This window comes from Beta vulgaris, chromosome 2, assembly GCF_026745355.1.
Source record: "Beta vulgaris subsp. vulgaris cultivar EL10 chromosome 2, EL10.2, whole genome shotgun sequence".
NCBI classification, from domain to species: Eukaryota; Viridiplantae; Streptophyta; class Magnoliopsida; order Caryophyllales; family Amaranthaceae; genus Beta; species Beta vulgaris.
Genome location: NC_079203.1, coordinates 44,027,301 through 44,050,226, shown reverse-complemented (window position 1 = coordinate 44,050,226; position 22,926 = coordinate 44,027,301). Strand labels below are relative to the sequence as shown.

At 34.9% G+C, this 22,926-nt stretch overlaps 2 protein-coding genes across 2 annotated transcripts; both read right to left on the bottom strand.

The window, feature by feature from the left end:
- Positions 1-475: 475 nt before the first annotated feature.
- Positions 476-10,620, bottom strand: LOC104886386 (uncharacterized). The gene is made up of 9 exons (XM_048639163.2): positions 10,586-10,620; positions 3,847-3,934; positions 3,437-3,696; positions 2,948-3,034; positions 2,450-2,707; positions 1,757-1,915; positions 1,605-1,658; positions 1,335-1,481; positions 476-989 (listed from the first exon to the last, which is right to left on the bottom strand). The coding sequence occupies exons 3-9, from the start codon at positions 3,599-3,601 to the stop codon at positions 597-599; spliced, it is 1,263 nt and encodes a 420-aa protein (XP_048495120.2). The 5' UTR covers positions 3,602-3,696; positions 3,847-3,934; positions 10,586-10,620; the 3' UTR covers positions 476-596.
- On the bottom strand, positions 10,586-21,144 carry LOC104886361 (uncharacterized; the record flags this gene model as incomplete). Its single annotated transcript, XM_048638772.2, has 9 exons — positions 10,586-10,717; positions 13,462-13,549; positions 17,379-17,758; positions 18,143-18,289; positions 18,551-18,604; positions 18,702-18,863; positions 19,207-19,479; positions 19,611-19,697; positions 21,055-21,144. Coding segments are annotated over 9 exons (1,362 nt in total), but the record flags the coding sequence as incomplete, so codon positions are not given.
- Positions 21,145-22,926: the final 1,782 nt, after the last annotated feature.

The window sequence follows — 22,926 nt, the reverse complement described above, 5'->3', positions numbered from 1 at the left end:
GAATACTCTTGAGGAGAACTCCATCCTCATAGTGTTTCACTCTATTTCTCTTCTTTACCTTTTTCCCCAACTATGAGGGTTTTTCTTTTTCCCCTTCACAAATTCTCTCCTTTATCCAATTTGTATTTAAATTGTTTCTTCAAATGAATTTGGTTACATGTAAAATCACAAAGTCTATGCTTTCTCTCCTCTATTCTAATTAAAAGAGGATCCTCAAAGCTTTTTCCCCATTTATGAGGAACCCCTCATATACGAGAGAGAGTGCTACGAGGATGGTAAATCCGCATGGTTGTTGCCTGCTGGTGCTCTAACATGACATGTATAAGAAAATTACATTTGACCACAACCTGATTAAATTAATATACCGTTTTATGCAATCAATACACAATTTTGATATTTCGTCAAAAACTCAACCCAATACCGAATTACTAGCTCTATATTGGTAATAAATAATAATCAACCAAAAACCAATATATAAGAGAAATTGGGGCCTGGATTATCATTCCAAAAACGGGAAACCTTATATTAAATGGATCAATAACAAAACTGCATGCAAACTTGTACATATTTATTCCTGAAATAAACCTTAAGCACTCCTATGGACATCTAGGATTTCTAAAACCTCCTGGGCCTCCAAAGAAGAGTGTAGGTTCTTCCATGAATCCCGGTACATAATGATATGCAGCATAGCAGTCAGGTTCATCAGATAGAATAGCCACGAAATTAGGGTACCTCCAACTGTAAGAGTAGTCCACGGACCTTATGTGGGAAATGTAGCTTGCATATCCAAACAGACCTTGTGGCCAGCTTCCACTCCCCATACCTGTAGTTGTATGAGGAGTCCGTGCCACATTTGGACTATAAACCTCTCCTCCCCATTGAACCATTGTCGCACCGGATCTCAAATAGTCGCCCATCAATGACCTTGGCCAATAGCCAAGGTCGAATTTATCATTGTATAGTAGCCACCAGTTCCCAGTTTTGGGATCCTGCATAAACAGCAAAAGAGTTGTAACTTGTAAACTAAAATTGTTGTTTTCTAACTTCACGCATAATGGGAACACATTCACGCACCAACACAACATACACATGAACGAAAAGACAAAGCCAAGCAAGGCTCGACTTGGTGGTAAAAATTCTGCCTCATGACTTCAAGGTCATGCGATTGAAACCCCACACTAGGGGACTTTTGGGGGTGAGGTTTCTCTTACCATCACCCTCACTTCCAACAAGTTTGCAAAGCCGACTCACAAAGGTGTCACTTCCTAAAGGTCCTTCTCCTTAGTCCTTACCTACCTAAAACAATAAAAAAAACGTGTAAAAAAACCGGATACCATGGTGAGTTGGATTCCTATCTCATATTGCGTTCCACCTTCAGAAGATAAAGGACTTATTGCTGCACCCAGAGCTACCTCATGACTGGTCTGGACAAACCCAGAGCATAGAAGGTCATAGCAGCCTGTCTTTTGGTTTCCATCTGTCTGCAAATCAACCCCAGAGGAACAAACAGAAGTTAAACAAAATATCTATTAGTATCTAATTACCTCATTGTCCTTATTTGGTGAAATTATGAAAAGAACTGGAACTTTATTACAGAATCTTACAGTCCAATGCGCGAAGAATCTCGTCTGTGTATCACCATATAACTTTGGGTTTACCTGAAAAATAATTAAGGGGAAACTGTCCAAAGTAAGAAAAAAAAGTCTTAGAATGAGAAAAGTAGAGGCACATTTAATTTGTGTCAAGTTATACTGACCATCCATCCGGATTTCACACTTTCATAGTCAGTTGCGCCGCCAGCTAAAGCCCAAATTTGCGAAGAAGTGTAATCATCAGGTGACACTCTTGGGTTCCATACATTCAAAAAACCTTTGGCTCCAACATAGTGTGTTACTGTTGCAATTAGTATAGAAGCCTACAGGTATAATGGAAGTCATCACATAAACACTGTCACAATCCAAAAGAATTTTCAAGATAAATTTAGCACTTATCAGTTGTCAGTAATCACTATCATAACAGAGTTACGTAAGTGACACTTAGGTGGAGAAACGGTAGACGAGGTCGGGTTTGGGTTGGGTACTTTTCAGTTAAGGGCCTGAGGGTTGGGTCATCTGGTTTTGGGTCCTCAATACGGTTGTACGTGACCCGAATTTTCTAGTTCGTCACAATTCCAATGTCTACATAATTTGAGGATCTTATTATATGCTTCCAGAATTGTCATTTAGTTGAAAATTTTCATGAGATTTAATAACGCTAATTCAGTCTTCATTGCCTAGTGCCACAGGTCTCTCTATAAATAGTATGACAAATTTAATAGTTCCTATATAAACAAAAACACATGACAGAATGATGGAAGTAATTCATAATACATATATCCCCTAGAAAACATAATCATAGATTGTAGGCAGTAAGTATATCAATGTAAGCAGGATAGGTAGAGAGTTCTTACTGAACGATTTGGTTGATAACCAAGGACAGCAGTAGTGGTATTATAGATAACCAAAGAACGGTTGCTATGGGTCTGTTTCATATTAGAAAAAGTTTCTAGATTTTTGAATCTTAACAAGTCCTTTTTTCTGACTCTACGAATGGGAATGGTTCCTTGAGGACAGCTTCCATTTTTTCGCCAAATCTGTAGTGTTGTCCTGCTTGAAGACTTATTTTTGATATCCATGGTGTCTTGGTCTGGAATATAATTAGGTCTCATCTGCATTTCCAAAAAAACAATTTTTTCAAATGAAAGTAAAATAAGCAGCACCTTTTACCTATGTTACTCGGACTCGGGTACCCATGTTGGACACTGATACGTGTCTAAGTATCCTATTCAACTATTTTCTGAAGACTTCCGATGGCCGATACCTATGTCTGAGTGTCGAGGATCCAACACAGTCACTCAAGGTCTAATAAAGAGTCCGAGTAACATAGCTTTTTATAATAAAATGATTACCTGAATAGTATGGTTCATCAATAGTGGATCATCAAAAGCAGGTTGCTTGTAGATGTCAACACAGTCAATTATGTCTCCATCTGAACTCTACAAAAGGAGTTAAAGATAGTAAACCAACTCAACCACTTTGACAAGGAAATTGTATCACTTACAAATGCTCCAAGAACAAGTATCAACATAATTTTGATTTACTGTAACGAGTTAGAATTCATACAGAGAGTGCACAAACAAGGTTACCAATTGTATCAGCCAGCCAAGTAAAACACCAGAGAAACAATCAAAGTTAACATTAAGGCACATAAATATACTTTCAGCTAAGGATCTCTCTCCCTCACAATCTTATGTGAAAAAAAGGAAATTCAGATATAAGAACATTCACATTTTGCTTAAAATAAATAAACATAATTTCTTTTATAACAATAAAAGATTTCTGTGACGATTAAAGCAAAACACTGAATGATATGTGTGATGCAAGTTACTGAGTAATACCCGAATGCTCTTGAGAGCAGGTCTTCGGCGAAACTTAAGCTTGCTATTAATGTTTGTAACATGGTTCTTCTCGCTATATCTCCCTTGTGCAACATAAGCAGAAATGAACACATAACTAAACAATAAAAGAATTTCAGCTAAAAATCTCCATCTTTGAAAGGCCATTTCGTCTTCTCTATTTCGTCTCCTGGTCCCTGTCCTCTATCTCTAAATTTGGTGAGAGTTGTAAGGATTGTAAGTTGTAGGACAGAATGAATAGCCTGTAATATATAAGGGTATGTATCAGGAATCCAGATATCTCCAGCGCACAGAAAGGAACGATCGCAGTGAAGTTGGATTGTAGGGAATGCAAATTAATCTGGAGTGATATTGTAATTATGAGAAACAAAATCTGGAGAGATAATATAGACCTGATATAGAAATAAATATCCCAGTATCAGTTGTTCCCATAATCACCAGCTACTGTATAAGGTAAAATATACCATAGTGCAATATAATCTGCATGGCCACATAACGCCAGACAATTTGAACATATTTCATTACCTTTCACACCTTGATTAAGTCTATCCAAAACCAAGTATTAAATGTACTATAAGATTCCAAACGAGATTTTTGAGACACATCAACGTGAAAAGTTACCTATTTACAGCATTTCAAGAGATGGCAAAAATGAATTTCTGTGCCATAATGACCAGTTGATAGATGTTGTAATAATAACGATAACCGTAAACGGGCGAAAATATATTTAATGGAAACTAGACTAGTAATTTTTTATGTAGTGGGCAGTACTGTTTTATAAGCAATTTCGTCCTAATTATGGTGCGATCAGAATCATGTTAGTTTTTTGCCCAAGGTGATACATAACACACGTAATTTTGCAATGAAATGAGAGATGGAAACCAGAATTGCTCATAAAAGTAGGGGGAATTTTTTCTAGATAGGGAAAATAAAGTAAACCAAAAATATGGCAGGAAACTTCTTAACAAACCCACAAAACAGAACTAGAGAAGTGGAGGGAGTGGAAGAGTAAAATGTGGGAGAGAAAAATCTGGGAAGGAAAGTGATTGTGTAACAGTTTTAGAAGACTAAGTCAAAACATGGATGGGCAATCAAACAGTGTGTAAAAAAAAAAAATATTCCATTTGGTACCATTGAATTTTTGGCTTTTCTACCACTGTTATTTTAAATTTCCACATGATACCACTCTAATTTAATATTAATCTTTATCATACCATTTTTTAAGTAAAATGTTAGTTAATGGTTGAATAAGAATATGATTTTATTTGGGTTTGCATGTTTCTATTTGCAGTTGCAAAAATTTAATAAATTAAGATTTTAGGGTGTCGTTTTAACCCTTAAAGCTCTATTTTTTAGTCAAAATTTTCATAAAAATGATCATAATATTCTATGTCTTTTTATTGTCAAATATGACCTCAACTTTGACCTTAACGACTAAAACGATTACTAAAACCTTAACGCAAATTAATACATGTAAATCGAAGTAAAACTCTAGCCTATTCTAACTTAAATTAACACTTTACTTAGTTGAATGCTACCATAGAGAATAAAATCAAATTATAGTGGTACCATGTAAAATATCTAAAAAATAGTGTTACCGGATGGAAAAGCTAAAAGTACAATGGTACCAAATGGAATATCCAAAAAAAAATAACAAGGGATTTAATAGGAAAAGAAAGGAAGTGAGAGGAAAGAAAACCTTATAAATCTCCAAGAGATAATTAATTAAAAATTGATTTATCTTTTCCCAAATTTTACTTCCCTCCATTACGTTATTTTTTTCCTCTCACATATAATTCTCCCTCCAAAAAATTACCATAATAATATACAAAGGTATGTCTTCTATTAGAATTTTTTCCTTGAATAATGCAAAAGTGGGTTTTAATTCCCAAAATATGCCAAAAAAAATAAATATTCCCTGCGTACCGTCCACATAAGACGGCACGCGAGAAACTGTTTTTTTTTTTGTTTTATCCCACGAAAACAGCTACTGTGAGTAGCGGTTTATACACCTAAAATGCTATCTCAAGTAGCGGTTTATAAATATAAACCGCTACTCTGAGTAGCGGCGGTTTACCTGGGCAAAATGTTGCAAACACATATCAATTTCACTTGATTAATAAACCGCTACTTGAAGTAGCGGTTTACACAACAACAACAACAACAAATTTTTTTTTTTTTTTTTTAAACCGCTACTTAAAATAGCGGTTTTACCTAAGTTGAAAAAAAAAATTCTCCGCACTTGTAAACCGCTACTTCAAGTAGCGATTTTACTTAAGTTGGAAAAAAAATAATTCTCGCGTGCCGTCCTACGTAGACGGTACGCAGAGAATTTTTATTTTTTTGGGCATATTTTGGGAATTAAAACCCACTTTTGCATTATTCAAGGAAAAAATTATCTTCTACTATCAGTTTTTTTTAGAGAATTATATTATCTCAGTTTTTTGCAATTAAATAGTGTATATAATTCGTTGTTCTTGCCTGCAATTTCTTGATTTACTACTTTCACGATTTCATTTATTTCATTTATACCCAGAAACCCCTATCAAAATATTACTATTTTTCTCCTTGTTTTGAACATGACCCAGAAAAAAATCTCAAACATTTGCTGCTTATTTGTAACTTTTGACTTCGACCCACTTGTTAAAATCACATTCTAAGAAACCCCATTATATTATAATGTTATAGGGTTTATGAACCTTGAATGATTTGTGGTTGATGGTACATAATATAGTTATTGTGTGAACTTACTTGCTTCTTTTTTTATTGTTCTTATGCTGCTAATTGATGCACTTGCACACCCTTGTACTATCAATATATCTCTAATATATAATTTATTTTATAATATGTTATTATAGATGGAAGAAAATTTTATCAATGATAACTAAGATAAATTAGAAAATGAGCAAGTTCACAATGATAACGAGGATAGTGAGTTTGAAAATTGGGTTGTGATTTGAGATAAAATGAGAAATTTAGCTACCATCAAAATGATTTGTTTAGTTACATATGGATTATACCTAATACGAAAAAAAAACTACAGTATGAGTTATAATCATATGCCTTCCAGAGAACAAACAATTGAACGGCATGCAGCAAGGAAAAACTACATTATGAGTTTTTTATTTCTTTCCTTTCCTGTAGACCAGTATTTTTCTATGTAGCAGGCAACACTGTCTTATAAGCAATTTCGTCCTAATTATGGTGCGATCAGAATTATGTTAGTTTTTTGCCCAAGGTGATACATCACACATGTAATTTTGCAATGAAATGAGAGATGGAAACCAGAATTGAACAGAAAAGTAGGGGGATTTTTTTCTAGATAGGGAAAATAAAGTGAACCAAAAATGTGGCAGGAAACTTCTTAACAAACCCACAAAACAGAACTATAGAAGTGGAGGGAGTGGAAGAGTAAAATGTGGGAAGGAAAGTGATTGTGTAACAGTTTTAGAAGACTAAGGGTGCGTTCTGCTCAACTTAAAAAATTAAGTTTCAGGTCCAATAAGTTCAGATAAGTTCAGATAAGTTGCAATAAGGTCTAATAAGGGCAATAAGTTCCAATAAGGTCTAATAAGGTCCAAAAAATTCCAATCAGGTGCAATAAGTTCCAATCAGGTCTAATAAGGTGCAATAAGTTCCAATCAGGTCTAATAAGGTCCAATAAGGTCCGAATAGTCAATGTTTAATAAACCTAGGATGCACGGACTCGGGTACGGGTGTCGGACTCGGGTACAGGTCCAAGTGTCGGACCCTTCAAATTCTAATTTTAAGGATTCGTGGACTCGTTTTTGAAGAGTCCAAATTGTGGATATGGACTCGGGGACACGGCAGTTAAGTATTAGGAAATATTATTTTCTAGATTTAACTTCAAAAGCTCTAGTATAATTGTAAAAAAAAAGTAAAAGAGAAAAATAAGCTAAAGGTTTACTATTTTTTGAGAGAGAGAAGAGAAAGAGGTGTAAATCAGTAAATGTAATGTTTCCTAAAAAAAAAAAAGGTGTAAATGTAATGTAGTACAGCTGTCTGCTGCTGTACTACTTCTTGAATTTAATAGGCCAGTTTTATTGCTTTACTTTTTCACTTTTTGGTTCACGTGATTTTATTAACTCCCCCTTCTGGTTTCCCACCTCACCTTAAATTATTAGATAAAAAAAAAAAGAGATCTTCACCATTTGGGTTTCTAGAACAGCAGCACCCAGTAACCTCCATCTCTCTCTCCTCTACCGTCGCCGGAAAAGTGGCCGGTAAGATAACGAAAGTTAGACCATTGAAAACGACTCACCCTCCCAAGTAAAAGCCCCCATATCTCAAGAAATAAAATCGTGTATTTCTAGGTCAATTTTCAGATCTAGGGTTTACAGTTAATCGATGCCGCGTCCACTTTCCCCTCCCCGCGTCCAGTTCGGATTCCGTGTCGGCACCGGTGTCGTGTCGTGTCGACACCGGTACGGCAGGGTGGCTGGCCGAGTCCGAGCTTCACAGTAATAAACATTTGTATTATTGTTCATTATTTTGTTATTCATAATTTCATATCACTATTAGTTGATTATGTTATTATTAGAATTTTAATTAAAGTACCACAATGATTATATAGTATTATACTTGTATTAGTGTCTATTATTTTATTATTTATTTGTATTATGTCTATTATTTTGTTATTTATTTGTATTATGTCTATTATTTTATTATTCATATTACTATTAGCTAATTATGTTATTATTAGAATTTTTTATTAAAGTACCACTTATAGTATTATACTTGTATTATTGTCTATTATTTGATTATTCATATTGCTATTAAATAATATTATAATCATGATCAAATCATTAAAGTTAACAATAATAATAATAATTATAATTACAATATTTTGCAATTCATCTTTAAATAACTAGAGATAACATGTTTTTGTTACTAATAACAATGAAAGATATAAATGTTATCAATTGATTGCTTCATTATCATCAGTGGAGTATCTTTCTTTATCGAAGTATCTTTGTTCATCTTCTACATCATCCTCTTCAATCAATACATTTTCTTCACCAACATCCAACCATATTTCATGTGCAATTTTCGCCCGAGTTATCTCCAATGAAAGGAGAAGGAGAAGAAATGAAGGAAGAAGTTAATGCTATCTACTTACCTTCACATTAATAAAAGTGAAGTGAAAATTTTTTATATGTGCCAATTTTAACTTGTTAGCAATAAATGTTAATTAACTTTTGATTTTCTACTAGTGTTTTATAAAATCAAAACAAGACTATTAGATATATTAGTTGTGAAAGTTATGTATAAGCAAATATATAAATAGTAAATTTTTTTGTTAAATTAATTATCATAAGAGATAATTAATAATTATTATTTTTTAAAGGACGAATTATAATAATTATTACTCCATAAAAAATTTTGAGGGGTAGCATTTACGTTAGTGGTAATATTTATGTTATTCATGGTCAATGTTTTTGTCTAATAAGGTCAAATAAGTTTCAATCAGGTTCAATAAGGTCTAATAAGTTTCAATCAGGTCCAATAAGGTCTAATGAGTTTCAATCAGGGCCAATAAGGTCTAATAAGTTTCAATAAGGTCAATAAATACCAATAAGTTCCAATTAGGTCCAATAAGTTGAATCAGGACCAATCAGGTTTATTAAGTTCCAATAAGTTCAGTTCAGGTTCAATAAGTTCAGTTCAGATAAGGTCCAATAAGTTCAGGGCCAATAAGTTAATAGAACGCACCCTTAGTCAAAACATGGATGGGCAATCTAAGAGTCTTGTAAAGATTGACACCACATACATATGTCAAATGTCACACTCACACACCAGTTGGGCAGCTGCGACGGGCTTTACGAATCGACATAGCTTGGACTGAATTTAAGAAAAAGTTTTGGAACTTGATTGATAAACACCATATTTATATCTTAAGGATGTACAAAAACTGAAATAAAATATGATAATGAACAATCCCTTCGATAAGTCATTCCAAAGCATTTTGTTTCACCAGTAGACATGGCAGGAAGCGAGTGGCCCGATTGCCGAAAAGTATCACTTCCCATCTCAATATCTCACCAGTATTAGTAATTTGCAACGTTGCAAACATTTTATTTCAGAAAAAGTCTAAAGTCTCCTCTTTTTTTTTACGAAAAAGAAGTTAAAGTCTCAGTCAACAAGGAGCTCAAAAATGATAAAAGAGAAGCCCTTGAAAATAGGAGATGACAAAGCAGTTAGAATGTTCCCTCACAACCTCAAATGGTTCAAAAAATCAAATAATAGGAGGATGCATTCTAATTTCAGCATTTATTCCCTGACCACCTACTAAATATGTACTCCCTCACCATTTCTCTCTCTCCCCCTCACATCCATAAACTCTCGCTCTATCTTTGTCTTGTAATCAAAACATGTCAAAGCTATAGCTGAAGTGACAAAACGTCACATTTGTGTTACCAGTGTGTCATCTAGACATATTATGTCGTCAATTTACCCGAGGATGATTCTTAGGTGTTCGTAATAAAATATGACCATGGAAATCTAACGTTTAGAATGATTGTGAACCCACAACCATTCTAGACCATTAGATTTCCCATAGTCATATTTATTATGACCACGTTAGAATTTTTACTCTAGTGGTTCTAGTTATTCCATCATTATTGTTTAATACTCCATATTAGAGAATTTACCTTTTCCTTTCTTGTTCCAAAGTCAAAGTCATATATTTGTAATTTATGTGTATTTTTAAAACATCAACTTTTTATAATTTTACTCTCGTGGTTCTAGAATGAAGCTATTAATGATCAAAGTGCTCTCAGAGAAACGTCAAAGAAACAAAACAAATTAGTCCCTACGGCCTACCCAAAGAATTATACTAGTTATCATTGTTATTTTCAAAAAATAAGCTAGTTATCATTGCTATTTTACCTAGCTTCTTTGTTAGAAAGAAAGAGAATGGTACAATCCACAAAGAGAAAACATCACGAAAGAAATGATTATTGTCCTACTACAACAAATATTCTTTGTTAAATTTCATTCTATGCACATCCTTTTTGAACTAAGAGAGCAGTAACTTTTACTTCAGGTGTTGTAAACCAAACATTATTAGTTGAAATTCTGAAATTCATTTCACTAGTAGGAACAAAATACCTGGATTTACACGTGTCAGATTTTCGATCTGCAGATCCCTTTTTTCATCTGCTAATGGTTTTTAATCAGATTCTGGAAATTATGGAGTATATTTGAGCATGGAGTCGTCTCGGATTCACATCTTTGTCCAACCTGTTTGAAAAACAAATTAGGTGATTAGGTATACTCCCATTGCATTGCTGGTAGACCAAAAGGGAGCTTGAGCTACAAAATTTATATGTAATGAATCAACCTAAGGAGAGGGAAGGTACTCTTGGTATGGCACAATTAATTAGTTTTAATAGTAGCTTGATAAATAAGTTAGAGAGTTAGAAGAGAAGAAACTCTAAATAGAGAACATTAGGAAGACAGAAGATAAGTTGACAATTGCGGTGAGGAAGTAGTGTTAGCTTGGGGTAGTGCCATTCCTCTCGAAAGAGTGGCTACTGGTTAGGTTGTAATTGGTGATCTAATAATCAATTCAATCATATCATTGCTTGTTCTTCTCTAACCATCCTTCTCACTCTCATAATCTTCTTTTTTTTGATCTGTCATCTATCATAATTCATTACCCCCCACATTGCACAATTTCAGACAAACTAAATTTCTCAAACATTTCACATTTTCACCAGGCCAGTAACCTATTCGGATAATTTCTGGGTACTGCACCGACCAATTATTGGTTTTCGGATCCTGCATATGGTGAAATGTTAGAAGTTGTAGTATAGATGCGAATCAGAAACATGGAGGTAAACACAATTCATATTCCATCGCTAGCATGTAATGAGTGAGAATCATTCTGTACAACTCTGAAGGCATGCTTGGCTTGTGGGTAATGTTACTAATGTATCATAGGGGCAATAGAAGAAAAAAAATAAAGAGAATCAAGGTTGATGGTGGGCTTAGCTATTATCTTTCTCCTCATCTAAAAGCCTTGGAATTCGCCATGACGGATATGGCACTCTTAACTATTTTTTAGGTAATTTCGTTAAACGCTCTGAGGGCTGTGTTCCTCCCACAATATAAATACACAGAAGACATTCTCCATTGGGATATCTTGAGTAATTTTAAGCTAGTCTCTCCTCCCCTTAAAACTAAGACTAAACTTAGTGTTAATATACGCTGTTGTACCTGACCCTACTTTGTATCATTCTCTACTTGTCTTGTTGGTGCTCTTCAGTACTTTGACCTTAATAGCCCAAACTTGCCTCTTCATACATGCTCCTTGCAAGCCCCAATCAGCTGCTTTGGAGCGTATGAGGCAAAGTGGAGTGCAGTCTCCAGACTCTCCACCTTACTGCTTCCCCTCCTACACGCTTAGTCGCCTATTATGTCTTTTTACAAGCAAAATTTACTTTCAGATACTGTTGTTTCTAGGGAATAATTTACTCTCTTGGTCCTCCAAATGACAACCCCACTATTTCTTGTTCCCAGTATTGTGGGGTTATCAACATTGGCGTTGAGACTTTGTGGCTTCGTAACTTGCTCCTTGTGCTTCAATGTTCTATTTGCCGGCCACCATTGTCTATTATGTCAATATTAGTGCTGTGCATCTCTCCTCTAACCCGGTAAAACATCAGCGCAAAACAGGTTGGAATGGATTTACACTGTGCGGGAAAAGGTCACTCTTGGCCAAGTTTATATTTTACACGTCCCCTCCTCCACTCGCTACAACATCTTCACCAAGGAGCTCCCTTCCTCCCTCTTCTTTAATTTATCGCTCCAATCTCAACTTTTGCCCTTTATTTCAACTGCGGGGTGTGATAAAATAATATATACTTCCTCCGACATTTTACTTGCAACGTTTCCCATTTTAGGAAGTTGCATATTACTTGCATTGCAACATTAATAGTTTTGGCAATTTATTCTCTCTTTCTCTCTCCTAACACACGGGGATCCTTTTATATCTCTCTCCTCTCGTATATCTTTGGGTCATACTTCAATGTTGCAAGTAAAAGGGAAGAGAGGAAATATCTCTATTATATAAGCCAAGGGAGGAGCTATGGTGTCCCTCTTTAAAAAGTCCTTTTTGTCCTTAGCTAAATATGTAATTGGATATTCAAATTTTCTACAATATATCCTTTCCTAATTTAAAGATGTGGTCAAAATTTTAATGATAAATTAAACTAAATAAGCATTAACAAAGTAACTTGACAAAATGAGAAAAATGGTTATTTAATTTAAAAAAAATTACAAATTTAATTTGACTATAAGACCTTATATCTAAATGTTCATCACAATTTCCTAGCACTTTACACTAGTTTGTACAACAATAATTATAAATCACACTTCTAAAATTATATTTAGATGAAATTTATTAAGAACAGACCCAAATAATCGACGCACGCATCGCGTGCATAAAAGGCTAGTATGAAATATGTGAGGGATTTTGTTTTAGGGATATTCTCCGACATTTTATCTGTAAATATGGCAGTCTGATTCTCTGATATTCTCTATGGAATATGTTTAGACTGTAGTCTCCCATATATATTGATAATTTGATATGTATCGACTCCCTAGTAAAGGGACTCTTTTACTCATTCTTCTATTCTAGCTTAGCACTCAGATTTATAGACATAAGCATAACAATGAGTAGAAAGACAATATGAACACCACAAAGCAGCATATATTCCATGACTTCTTGGACCACCAGCCTACTGAAATAATTCAAGAATACAAATACCATAAAAGCATGGTCATAGGAGTAAAAAGGCATAGGTTATTCGTAACACTACTTTTTCTGAACACATGCTAGCTATACTTTGTCATACATTTTTTTTACGCAAATTTGCAACAAAGTCAAAAGACAGATGCCAATTAAGGTCAAACAAAGTTACAAGAAAAAAATTTGGACCAAATTGGTCCATACAAATTAAAAGCGAATAAGAAAACCTTACCTGGATAGTTCTTACTACATGTCTCTTATTATACTTCATCCTGTTCCTAACCTCGCCTCCAATAAGCGCCTTGATATTGTGTCCACTTCTGTGATATCAGCAGCAAAGTAAATAAAATCAAACGCAACAATTGTCAGTTTGCATTCCAACCCTGGTACAAAAAAGACCCTTCTGCCCATTTATGATCATTGCATTTGCTTTTCTTAAATTCATATTTGGCTATAGTTCATAAATCCTTCTGTTTCAGAAGTGAAAAATGATAATCTACTGAATCCTGGTTGTGATCCCCTAGTTATACATGAACTGCTCTGAAGCTGGGGAGCACAAGAATGTGATGATTAACCTTCCAGTCATTGAAATTTTGTTTGTTGTTCCTCCACCCTTCCCCTCCTGCCATACATGAGGGAGGCAGTGGAACAATGATGTGATATAGTACAATTATGCAACTGAAACAGTCTCTAGGAACACTGGCTCATTGCACAATGCACAGTATTAAAATGTCATTCACATTATCAGCCACAAGAATCTCATGATCAATTATATTAGCAAACATCATATTCATGAACTGAAAGGGATTCCAGCATACAACCCAATAAAAGGATTCATGGAAGGGACATACAATTTACTAGTGGTTGTAGGGACGATGAAAATTAGAAAGCACAAAATTACAGACATAATAAATTAATCCTACGAAAATTAGACATATTAAATTAACTTAGTTTAGGTGCATGATAACCCAAATTGACCTGCAAACACTTGAAAACAAGGAAGTGTATACAATTACAGTAGTTAGGATTCGTTTAGACACCTAGAATGAAGCATGAGTAACTTGAAACCCAGCAAAAGCTATGCATTTCCCAAAACAAGAAACATAAGTAAGGTAATGGACAAGCATCATATAAAGCATCAGCATTTTTCTATACAATGTAGAAATGCAATATCCCTTTCTTAGTTTTTGGCATTGGGACTATGATGAGTTGTAGGAGACCCCGTCTAATTTAAGCACAACCGACTGACCGATAACCTATCTTCCACTTAAATCAAACTATACTACTATTTTTCATTTTATTTTTTCCCTCATTCCCTATAAGGATGCAATGTTTTCATTTTCTTTTCATTATCCCATGCTATTCTAGAAAGTCTGCATACCACCAGGTCATACGAAGTTGTGTCTCACGACTATTTTGTAAAGTTTAAGTAGGATTAAGTACGGATAAACAAGGTTGGTACTTCAAATTCTCCTTATCCACACATTTATAAGATCTTCAAAGAACTGCTATCATTCTCCCAGTTGCCTAGAATCACTAATATGATGTAGCGGGCTTGGATTACATAGCAAATTTCCAGCTTTGAGTATTTCGTCTGTTAGTTTCTACTACGCAAGACAGAGACTTTCTACTTTTCTAGGTTCAAAACTGGAAAGTACAATTGACAAGGTATATATACATTGAGCTAAATGCTAAATTGGTACTTTAAAAAACTGATATTGTAAGATATATGCACAGTACACTATAGTATGCTAATAACTAGTTTACTCATCTGAAATATTTTTGGGAAAGATTTTTTAACTGCTGGAGAGCAAAATATATCGGTTGGGAAGCTCTCAGTGAAGTGCCTAGAACTTAGAAGTCCCTTTGTCAGATAAAGATTTACAGATGAAGCAACAGAGAGAAATTATTGATAAAATGTGCCAACAGTTACACACAGGAGCTCATATTTCTTCCCATATGCTGCAGAAGTCAATTAAAGAAAGCTCTAGCCAGCAGCATTTAAGCTTATTTAATGCCAGATATCTGTACTTCTTCCTGATGGTGTGTGTAAGAAAATCGAACTATCTGGGCAGGAAGCACCAGTATTATCAGGAAAATCCTCTGGCATGAAATAAGATGTTCAGACCTAAATATCAAGGTGATTTTGGGACATTTAGAGAATTTTGAAATGCAGCTTCCATTGAGAAAATACCAAAAACAGTCCAAACAGAAGTGGGCTCACTCTTACTACATTAAGGGTGATAATTTGTAGGATCTGGCTCATCAATCCTAAGCATCATGGGGTGTTTAAAGGTGTATATCAGATTAGAAAATTGTTTGAGCATACAGATAGTTTCAGGTGAGAGAAATGTTGAGCATACTAGATTTGTAGTGTTCAACCTTTATACTGTAAAGATCTTAATAATTTGATTCCTGAGGTGACTAATGCGAATTGGATGAGGTCAATGTGGTCTCTTTGGCTACACCAGGAAGTTAGCTTGCAGTACAGAGTAGAACGGCAACATAACATAAAATGCTGAAGTTCAGTATCCAGATACAGAGCAGAAGTTAGTAGATTATGCAATCACACTGAGCATCAAGCACTTATTATTTCGATTTCTAGGGAACTGCAGATCTTTTGAAGGGATTTTGCAAGTAGCTATCCATCTACGAGAAGAATAAATGCTGAGAGATGACTGTGCAATGTTTCTCAGGAACATGAAGGGAGATAGCCCAGGAAGCTTATAGCATAAGGAGGGCTGTCAGGTGCTGTCCAAGCCTGGGTTTTAGGATCTTCGATGCGGTCTCGATCGAGATAACAGTTACAAAACCTCATCTGAAGGTAATGCATATTATTTGCAACCATTATGGCCTATATATCACATCTGAAGAAAGCTCAAAAACCTTTACACGTGGTTGTGACGCGGCCAAAATTTACAGCCCTGTCCCTGGCCCAGGCTGTGGAGGATGGAAGAAATGGCTTGATGTTTAGTAAAAACAGTAACCTAATAGTAATTCACATGTTTGTACTTCTGAGTTCTGACCCTAGAATATGCGGCTGAAAATCTGTAGATATTGCTGACTTTGGAAATGATAATCATACTCTACCGAGAAAAGGATATTAACTACTCCATTGCAGAACTAAGTGTCTTCCAAGGTTTGTTTTGACGGAAGTGTTCTTCAAAGTCATTCTCAGATATTATGGAGATGTTAAGTACCAAATTGGTATTCAAAACAGCCAACAACAACAACAAAGTCTTAATCCCAAAATAAATGTTTGGGGTCAGTTAACATGAATCATCACAAGAAATTGTTAAAAGTCTAATGAGTTAGAGTGCAAACAAAGAAAAATGAGAAAATGAAAGAAAGAAAAGTAAGACGAGAGAAAACAAAGGTAGAAGAAACCAAAAGAGTAGATAGCAACCTATAATATGGGTATATAATAATATAATTGGAGAAAGCCTTATAGAAGAGATTGTAAATAAGAAACCATAATGTAGATTTAAAAATAGATTTTTAGAAAGATTTATAAAAGAGGGCCAAGAGAGAAAGGAAAAGGTCAACCTCAGAAGGAGAATAAATTAAAATGCTACAGGGAGAGAAGTTTGCAAAAGGTATTCACAACAGACATGTACAGATATGTCAAAACTATTACTAACGCATTGATATTCTGAGTGAAAGATAATATGGAACAAGAAAAAGTTATTCAAAGTGGACAGTTATTTTAATGGAGGGAGCAGTTCCAGTTGGTACATATTAGGGGCAATTGTACTTAAGGATACTAATCTCATTGACAGCATCATAATTGAATCATCTTCTTTATGATTGACAGTTGTAACAAGCAAGCAGAAAAATGCAAATCCGGCAGGAGTTGCAGTGATATTCTCTTATTAGAAAAACCCGATTTCCACAGTAGACTCTTATTAGAAATAATTATTAAGTAAAAGATCAACGCCTCACGCCCTCAACTGAACGACAAGAAACAGCATACAAGTAGAAGTGAACCAATTAGGATTTGACAGTCAATGAAAGAGAAAAATTATTGTCTGAAAAGAACCAAGAAAATATGACAGAAAATATCATAACCAGTATTCTAAGGAGTGATTACCAATATTGTACTTTTCAACACACTATCTTGATTCTTGACTGAAAGGTCAATAAACGCACCGCCAAGTATGCCACCCCTTGCCAGGACCACCAAAGTAGAATTTAGGTTCGACAAAGTACTCTCGGTGGATGTAGACATTGTAGCATTCATAGTCATCTGTATAAGTGAAAAGCCATTCTGGAATCTTTAGAACCATGGAATTATCCTGAATGCGTATTTTCTTAATCCAACCCGAGGTTTCAAACATATGATCAGGAAATTCTCCACTGCCCATCTCAGTGCTGGTATGACCAGGATGCCCAAGCCTGGAGCTAGAGACTTCACCTCCCCATTGAACAGTTTCTGCAGTTGCACTTAATGCGTCAAATATTTCAGCAGGCCAGTAACCTACAGTGATGTTTTCTTGGTACTGCAGCCACCAATTCATGGTTATTGGATCCTACAATGCAGGAAAGTTTGGAAGTTATACAATTGACAATCAGAAACTTAAGGTAAATGCATATTCATTTACCATGGTAAGCATGTTAGTTTTGTTAAACTACCAGCTATGCAGAAATATTAATTATCATTATATCAATTTAGCACTAAAATATTTCCTGGATACAGCCTCTATTCTAGTTTGAACTAGTAGGACTGCCTCGGTTTGGCGATCACCAAACGCCAGCAGTGATTGGATCCTCAGTGAACTGTAGAACTATCGATAGCTAAAATCGAGTAGATATTAATTTTTATATAAGAAGATCCATGATTACTCAATAGGAGCATAGCATGTCAATTGTCAATTATAACCTGAATTGGACTAAAGCGTATTATTTTTCCTCACCCTAACAATGTGTATTGTCATGCTCCATGGAAGCCCACCAGGTACCGGGATTGATCGAATTACACCACCAAGAGCAATCTCATTGCTAGTTTGTACAAAACCAGGGCAAGTGAGATCAAAACAACCTGTTGCGTTAGAGCTATCAACCTATGACAAGATAGAATCTGTATAAGCAAATACCCAATGGAATCAAACACAATGAAGCACTTGATGTAACATTATAACCAACTAAGTTATGTCTTCTTTTCAATATCTCTTTACATAATCTTTTGAAGAGAATAATTTCATTCCTGCAATCAGAGGTACATTGATTCAGAGATGCTAATATCAAATGTACTTAAACATGGCAAGGGTAATTTTTGAAAATAACCACTAAGGAGAGTTAAGGAACATAATTTGAAGGCTTACAGTCCAATATGTGTACAACCGAGTCTCTCTATCTCCATAGACGCTTGGATTCACCTGAAAGGTGATAATTGCAGCATTATTAGTCTATTAGATACTGATATCAGTCACGATATCAATAGGCAACTTCAAGGTCAGGATTCATATTACAGACCGCCCATCCAGACTCGACACTCTCATAGCTATAGGAAGGCCCGGTTTTGAGAGCAATTCTAGAAGCACTATACTCATCATCATGGTCAACATGAGGAGTATATACTTTCATTTCTGCCTTCGCTCCATTATAGTTATATCCAACAGTCAGTAGAATCGCTAACTGTTAAAAAAGAAAAAATGTCAAGAATGCAAGATGCATGTGAATGAGCACAATTCTTAAATTATAATTTAAACAACATCTTCCTTCTGTATTGCTCATGCATGATTTCTCAGATGCCGATTCCCGCAATACGCAGAATTTAGCGCGGCTGGAGAGATACAGTACAACAATTGGTAAATGGGTGATTTCTTATATTACTTGTCTCTTCTTTCTATCCCCTTACAACCCCAAGACAGCACCCACAAAACAATGATGGAAAAGTTATGTCTGTAATTTAAAGTAAAGGTTGGGGATCCCACAGCTGTTTCTCACAAGAAAAGGAACATAAGGTGACAAGAGTTACCGCATGGTTTGCTTGGAGAAAGTGGAAAGTTTTATTGTCATTGGGTTTCTTCAACTGATCGGGAAAGCTGGGTCCCTTTCTTCCACAATTCTCTGCTGAATTACAATTGAGCAATTTTGTTTCACGGATTCTCCGAATAGGAATTGTCCCAGTGGGACAGCTCCCATTCTTTCTCCATAACTGATATGTTTGAATCATCTTAGAGTCTTCTTTCCTTGTTAATTTCCTGGACACAATTCCCATCTTCATTGTTTCTACAGAGCTTGGAGCCATCTTAAATAGAAAAAAGGTTTTTAAAGTGGAATTAGAAACAACATAGAATCGAGGGGTCAGCTTTTGATGATATAAACGATTGATGAAGAAGGGCCTTTGCACACATAACCAGGAAAAAGTGAAGCACGAACCTGGATTTTGTGCTTTCTTAGAGCAGGATGATCAAAAGCCGGTTGCTTATGAATGTCAATGCAGTCCATAATATCACCATCTTCACTCTGCAAGGACCAACATACAGCTAAGTGGATGATCAAATTTGAGTTCAACCAATTTTAGCAAAACATTACTAATAAAAGACATAAAAAGTAATTGTTTTAAATGTTCTCACTGTCTCACACCAGCAGCTCTCACACACTCCTTACCCCCATATAGAAAAGGTTCATGGCAGTGATATTATTCATTCAATTGAAAGAAAGCAGACAGATAAAAAGACCATTGGAAAGATAAATAGAAGGGCATAGTTGTTGTAGAAATTTATGTCATCGTAATGAATTCTGGAGCCATTAGAATCAGAAGTAACACTACAGCGGAACTCGACAGCACATGCAGCTGTTTAAACTCAACCAGTTAATCCAGATCAAGTTACCAAACAAATGATGAATCTAGTCTCTAGTTATACTGAAAATCTCTTCAAAGGTGCAAACAATTATGTATTATTTTTTGTTCAGAAATAGCAGTAGTAGGTTAGTCATTGTTTTCTTTTTGAGGTTGTGTTTGATTTAAAGGAACAGGTTTTCAACTGTTTTTTTTTTCTCAGAGAGTAATTTCAATGAAATTCAGTTTTGAAACATCAATTTTCATTTTTTGGTTCCTTAACAGAAAAATTAGGAAGGGAAGAAGGAAGATGAAAGGGCCGAGAGAAAAAATAGGGAGGAATACGAGGCATAACAAGTAAAATCTGTTCCTCCCCTAGGAAAAATTATTTTTGAGACATACATTATCACCCCATTTACAAAACCAAACAGAGGGCAATCAGACACAGTTAAAGTGTCTACTGAAATGCCGTCTCTGCCATAGAACGGATAGGCTGTGTACATCTAGTACTTACCCATCCCTTTTTCGAATCGAAGCTGGACTCTTGCTAAAGGCATCAGTATGATGGTAACTTGGTAAGTTAAGATACGGTATCCCTTAGTTAAGAATAATCAACTTCATACAATCCAAGCATTATAAAGAAAAAATCATTTAGACCCTTACAAGTCTTCCAAATAAAAATTTAGTTGCTTATACATGCTTCCACTTTTCGCCAATGCTAAATGTTAAATGCCTCAATCCATCAATCCAAAGATGAAACCAAGCTGAAAACTCCAACATGAACTACGACACTACGACGGGTATTTTACAGTAAAGCACAAAAAAAAGTTCAACTTCTTAGAATGTGCTTGACCTTTAAATTCATATTGCTCCGTACACAGTTCCCAATCCGGGTAACATAACTATTTGATCCTACAAACCCAACCAATTTAGCAGAGAACAAAAGTTCTACGAACATTTCTTGATGCCAACAAGAGCATACAATATAAAAACCAGCAAGATGTAATAGACATAACTTGAAACAGAAAGAGAACTAAAAACCTGGATGCTTTTCACAGCATGCTTATGTTCTGTCCTTTGTCGAACATCCACTGTGTTCCTTGAAATTGAGTCTATTCCTGTAATATCTTTACCAACATAAATCAAAACAAGTAGAACAATTACCCATCTGCATCTCATTCCCAGTAAGAAAGCTCTTTCATGAACCATTCCTTAATCGTCTAAATTGCTCTTAACTAGACAATATAAGTAACAATTTCTAGCTGAATTTCTATTATACGCAAATAATGTACTCAATTCCAGTCTTCGTCGACAGAATATAAATAAACTGCTGTGAAACTGAGGAGCATGATAGTATGATGATTTACCTTCCAATCATTTGCATTCTGTTTACGAAATATTGTAATTTACAATGTTGAAATTCCCTGGATGTTTCTAGCAAACTCGCTACCAAATTTGTGTGACAATCAACAAGTCATTCACATTGTCACTACACATTAGCATATAAATTCTATGACTAACTATAAATTTGGAAAGGATCAGCATAAATTTAAAAGGGCTTAAACATACTTAAACCATACAACAAACAAAAGAATAATTTACCACAGATCATGATAATAATACTAATGATCATGTATCATTTACTTAGCATTAAAATAGTAACAAAACATACAAGTCAACCTCACTTAAAAATTTCTCCCGCCTAAATCAGGAATTATTGAAAGGAAAGTATGATCTTCTATATAAAAACCTATCCATGTTTATCTGGAAAACTTGGATAATTTTCTTACATAATATTTGATAAACTAATTATGTTTTAGTTTTTGAACCAGTGATGAAGATTTTAAATTCAATCATTCGAATTTAACACACCCACAAAAAAATGTCTTGTGTGGTACCAGTAAAATTTGCAGCAAAAATATAATTTAAGCCTACAATTCCCATGAGACACTTAAAAATTAGATATGAAAACAATTAAATTTGTTATTTCACCTTAATAATTGAAGCATGAATGGAGTTTGAACCCGGTAAATTGCATGCATGCCCACTGAAAAAGAAAGAAAAATTATGAGATTTTGGTTCATAATAAAGTAGAAATTCTTTTCATCTATGTTTATCTTGGGAAAGAAATTGGTTTCATCTTTTTTACCGCTCTATTCAAGTTCAACAGTTAAATTTTCCTGATTAGGGGGTGGAACTTCTTTGGGTAGTAGGCTTGTAGCTTGGCAAGTTCATTGACAAGAGTTAAGTATATTTAATTTTGCTTTTTGTTTCAGTTTGGATACTGAGTTTTTTAAAGTTTCAATTTGAATACTCAAAAGGGATGTCAGTTAGTTTTGGTCCTATGTTTGCAAAGTAACCGTTATCAACAGAAAAAGAAGGAAAATGGTGTTCTCTTTTGGGGTTTAATGTGTTCTTCGTTTTTTCATCATTTTAGACAATAAATCGACATTTAAGCTTTTGTCCAGATTCGAATTCGTTTAAAATTCCCTCTTTTGCATCAAACCTTATCCAAAAAACCGATTTTGATTGACCCAATTGAGAAATTTGATTGAAAATTGTGGAGAAACTTTGTTGGATTGATGAATTTTTGTGGGTTCTCCTCAAACCTCTGCCTCAGTCGCGCGTCCTCGAATCCCTCCTTCACCGGCAGTTCACACCGTTTTCCGACGTCGTGGTTGGTTGTGTTGTCAGGTATCAAAATTGCAGGGAAAATGGCACAAGTTTACGTTGGTACTTTGGATCCTCAAGTCACTAAACGCGAGCTCGATGATGAATTTCGAGTTTATGGTGTTCTTCGGAGGTTTACTTTATTCTTCCTTTGTTTTTTGGGTTGTTATTCATATTTTCATTTGAATAGCTTTTAGAAATGGTATAGTTGATAATTCACCTCCTTTTGAATAATATTCTGAT

Bases quoted from the DNA above. Each gene is read 5' to 3' on its own strand.
- LOC104886386 (XM_048639163.2), bottom strand. From the start codon at position 3,601: ATGGCCTTTCAAAGATGGAGATTTTTAGCTGAAATTCTTTTATTGTTT. The intron at 2,708-2,947 runs GTAATCATTTTA...TTGGAAATGCAG, and splicing joins TGATGAACCATACTATTCAG to ATGAGACCTAATTATATTCC. The intron at 1,659-1,756 runs GTCAGTATAACT...ATTATTTTTCAG, and splicing joins GTGTGAAATCCGGATGGATG to GTAAACCCAAAGTTATATGG.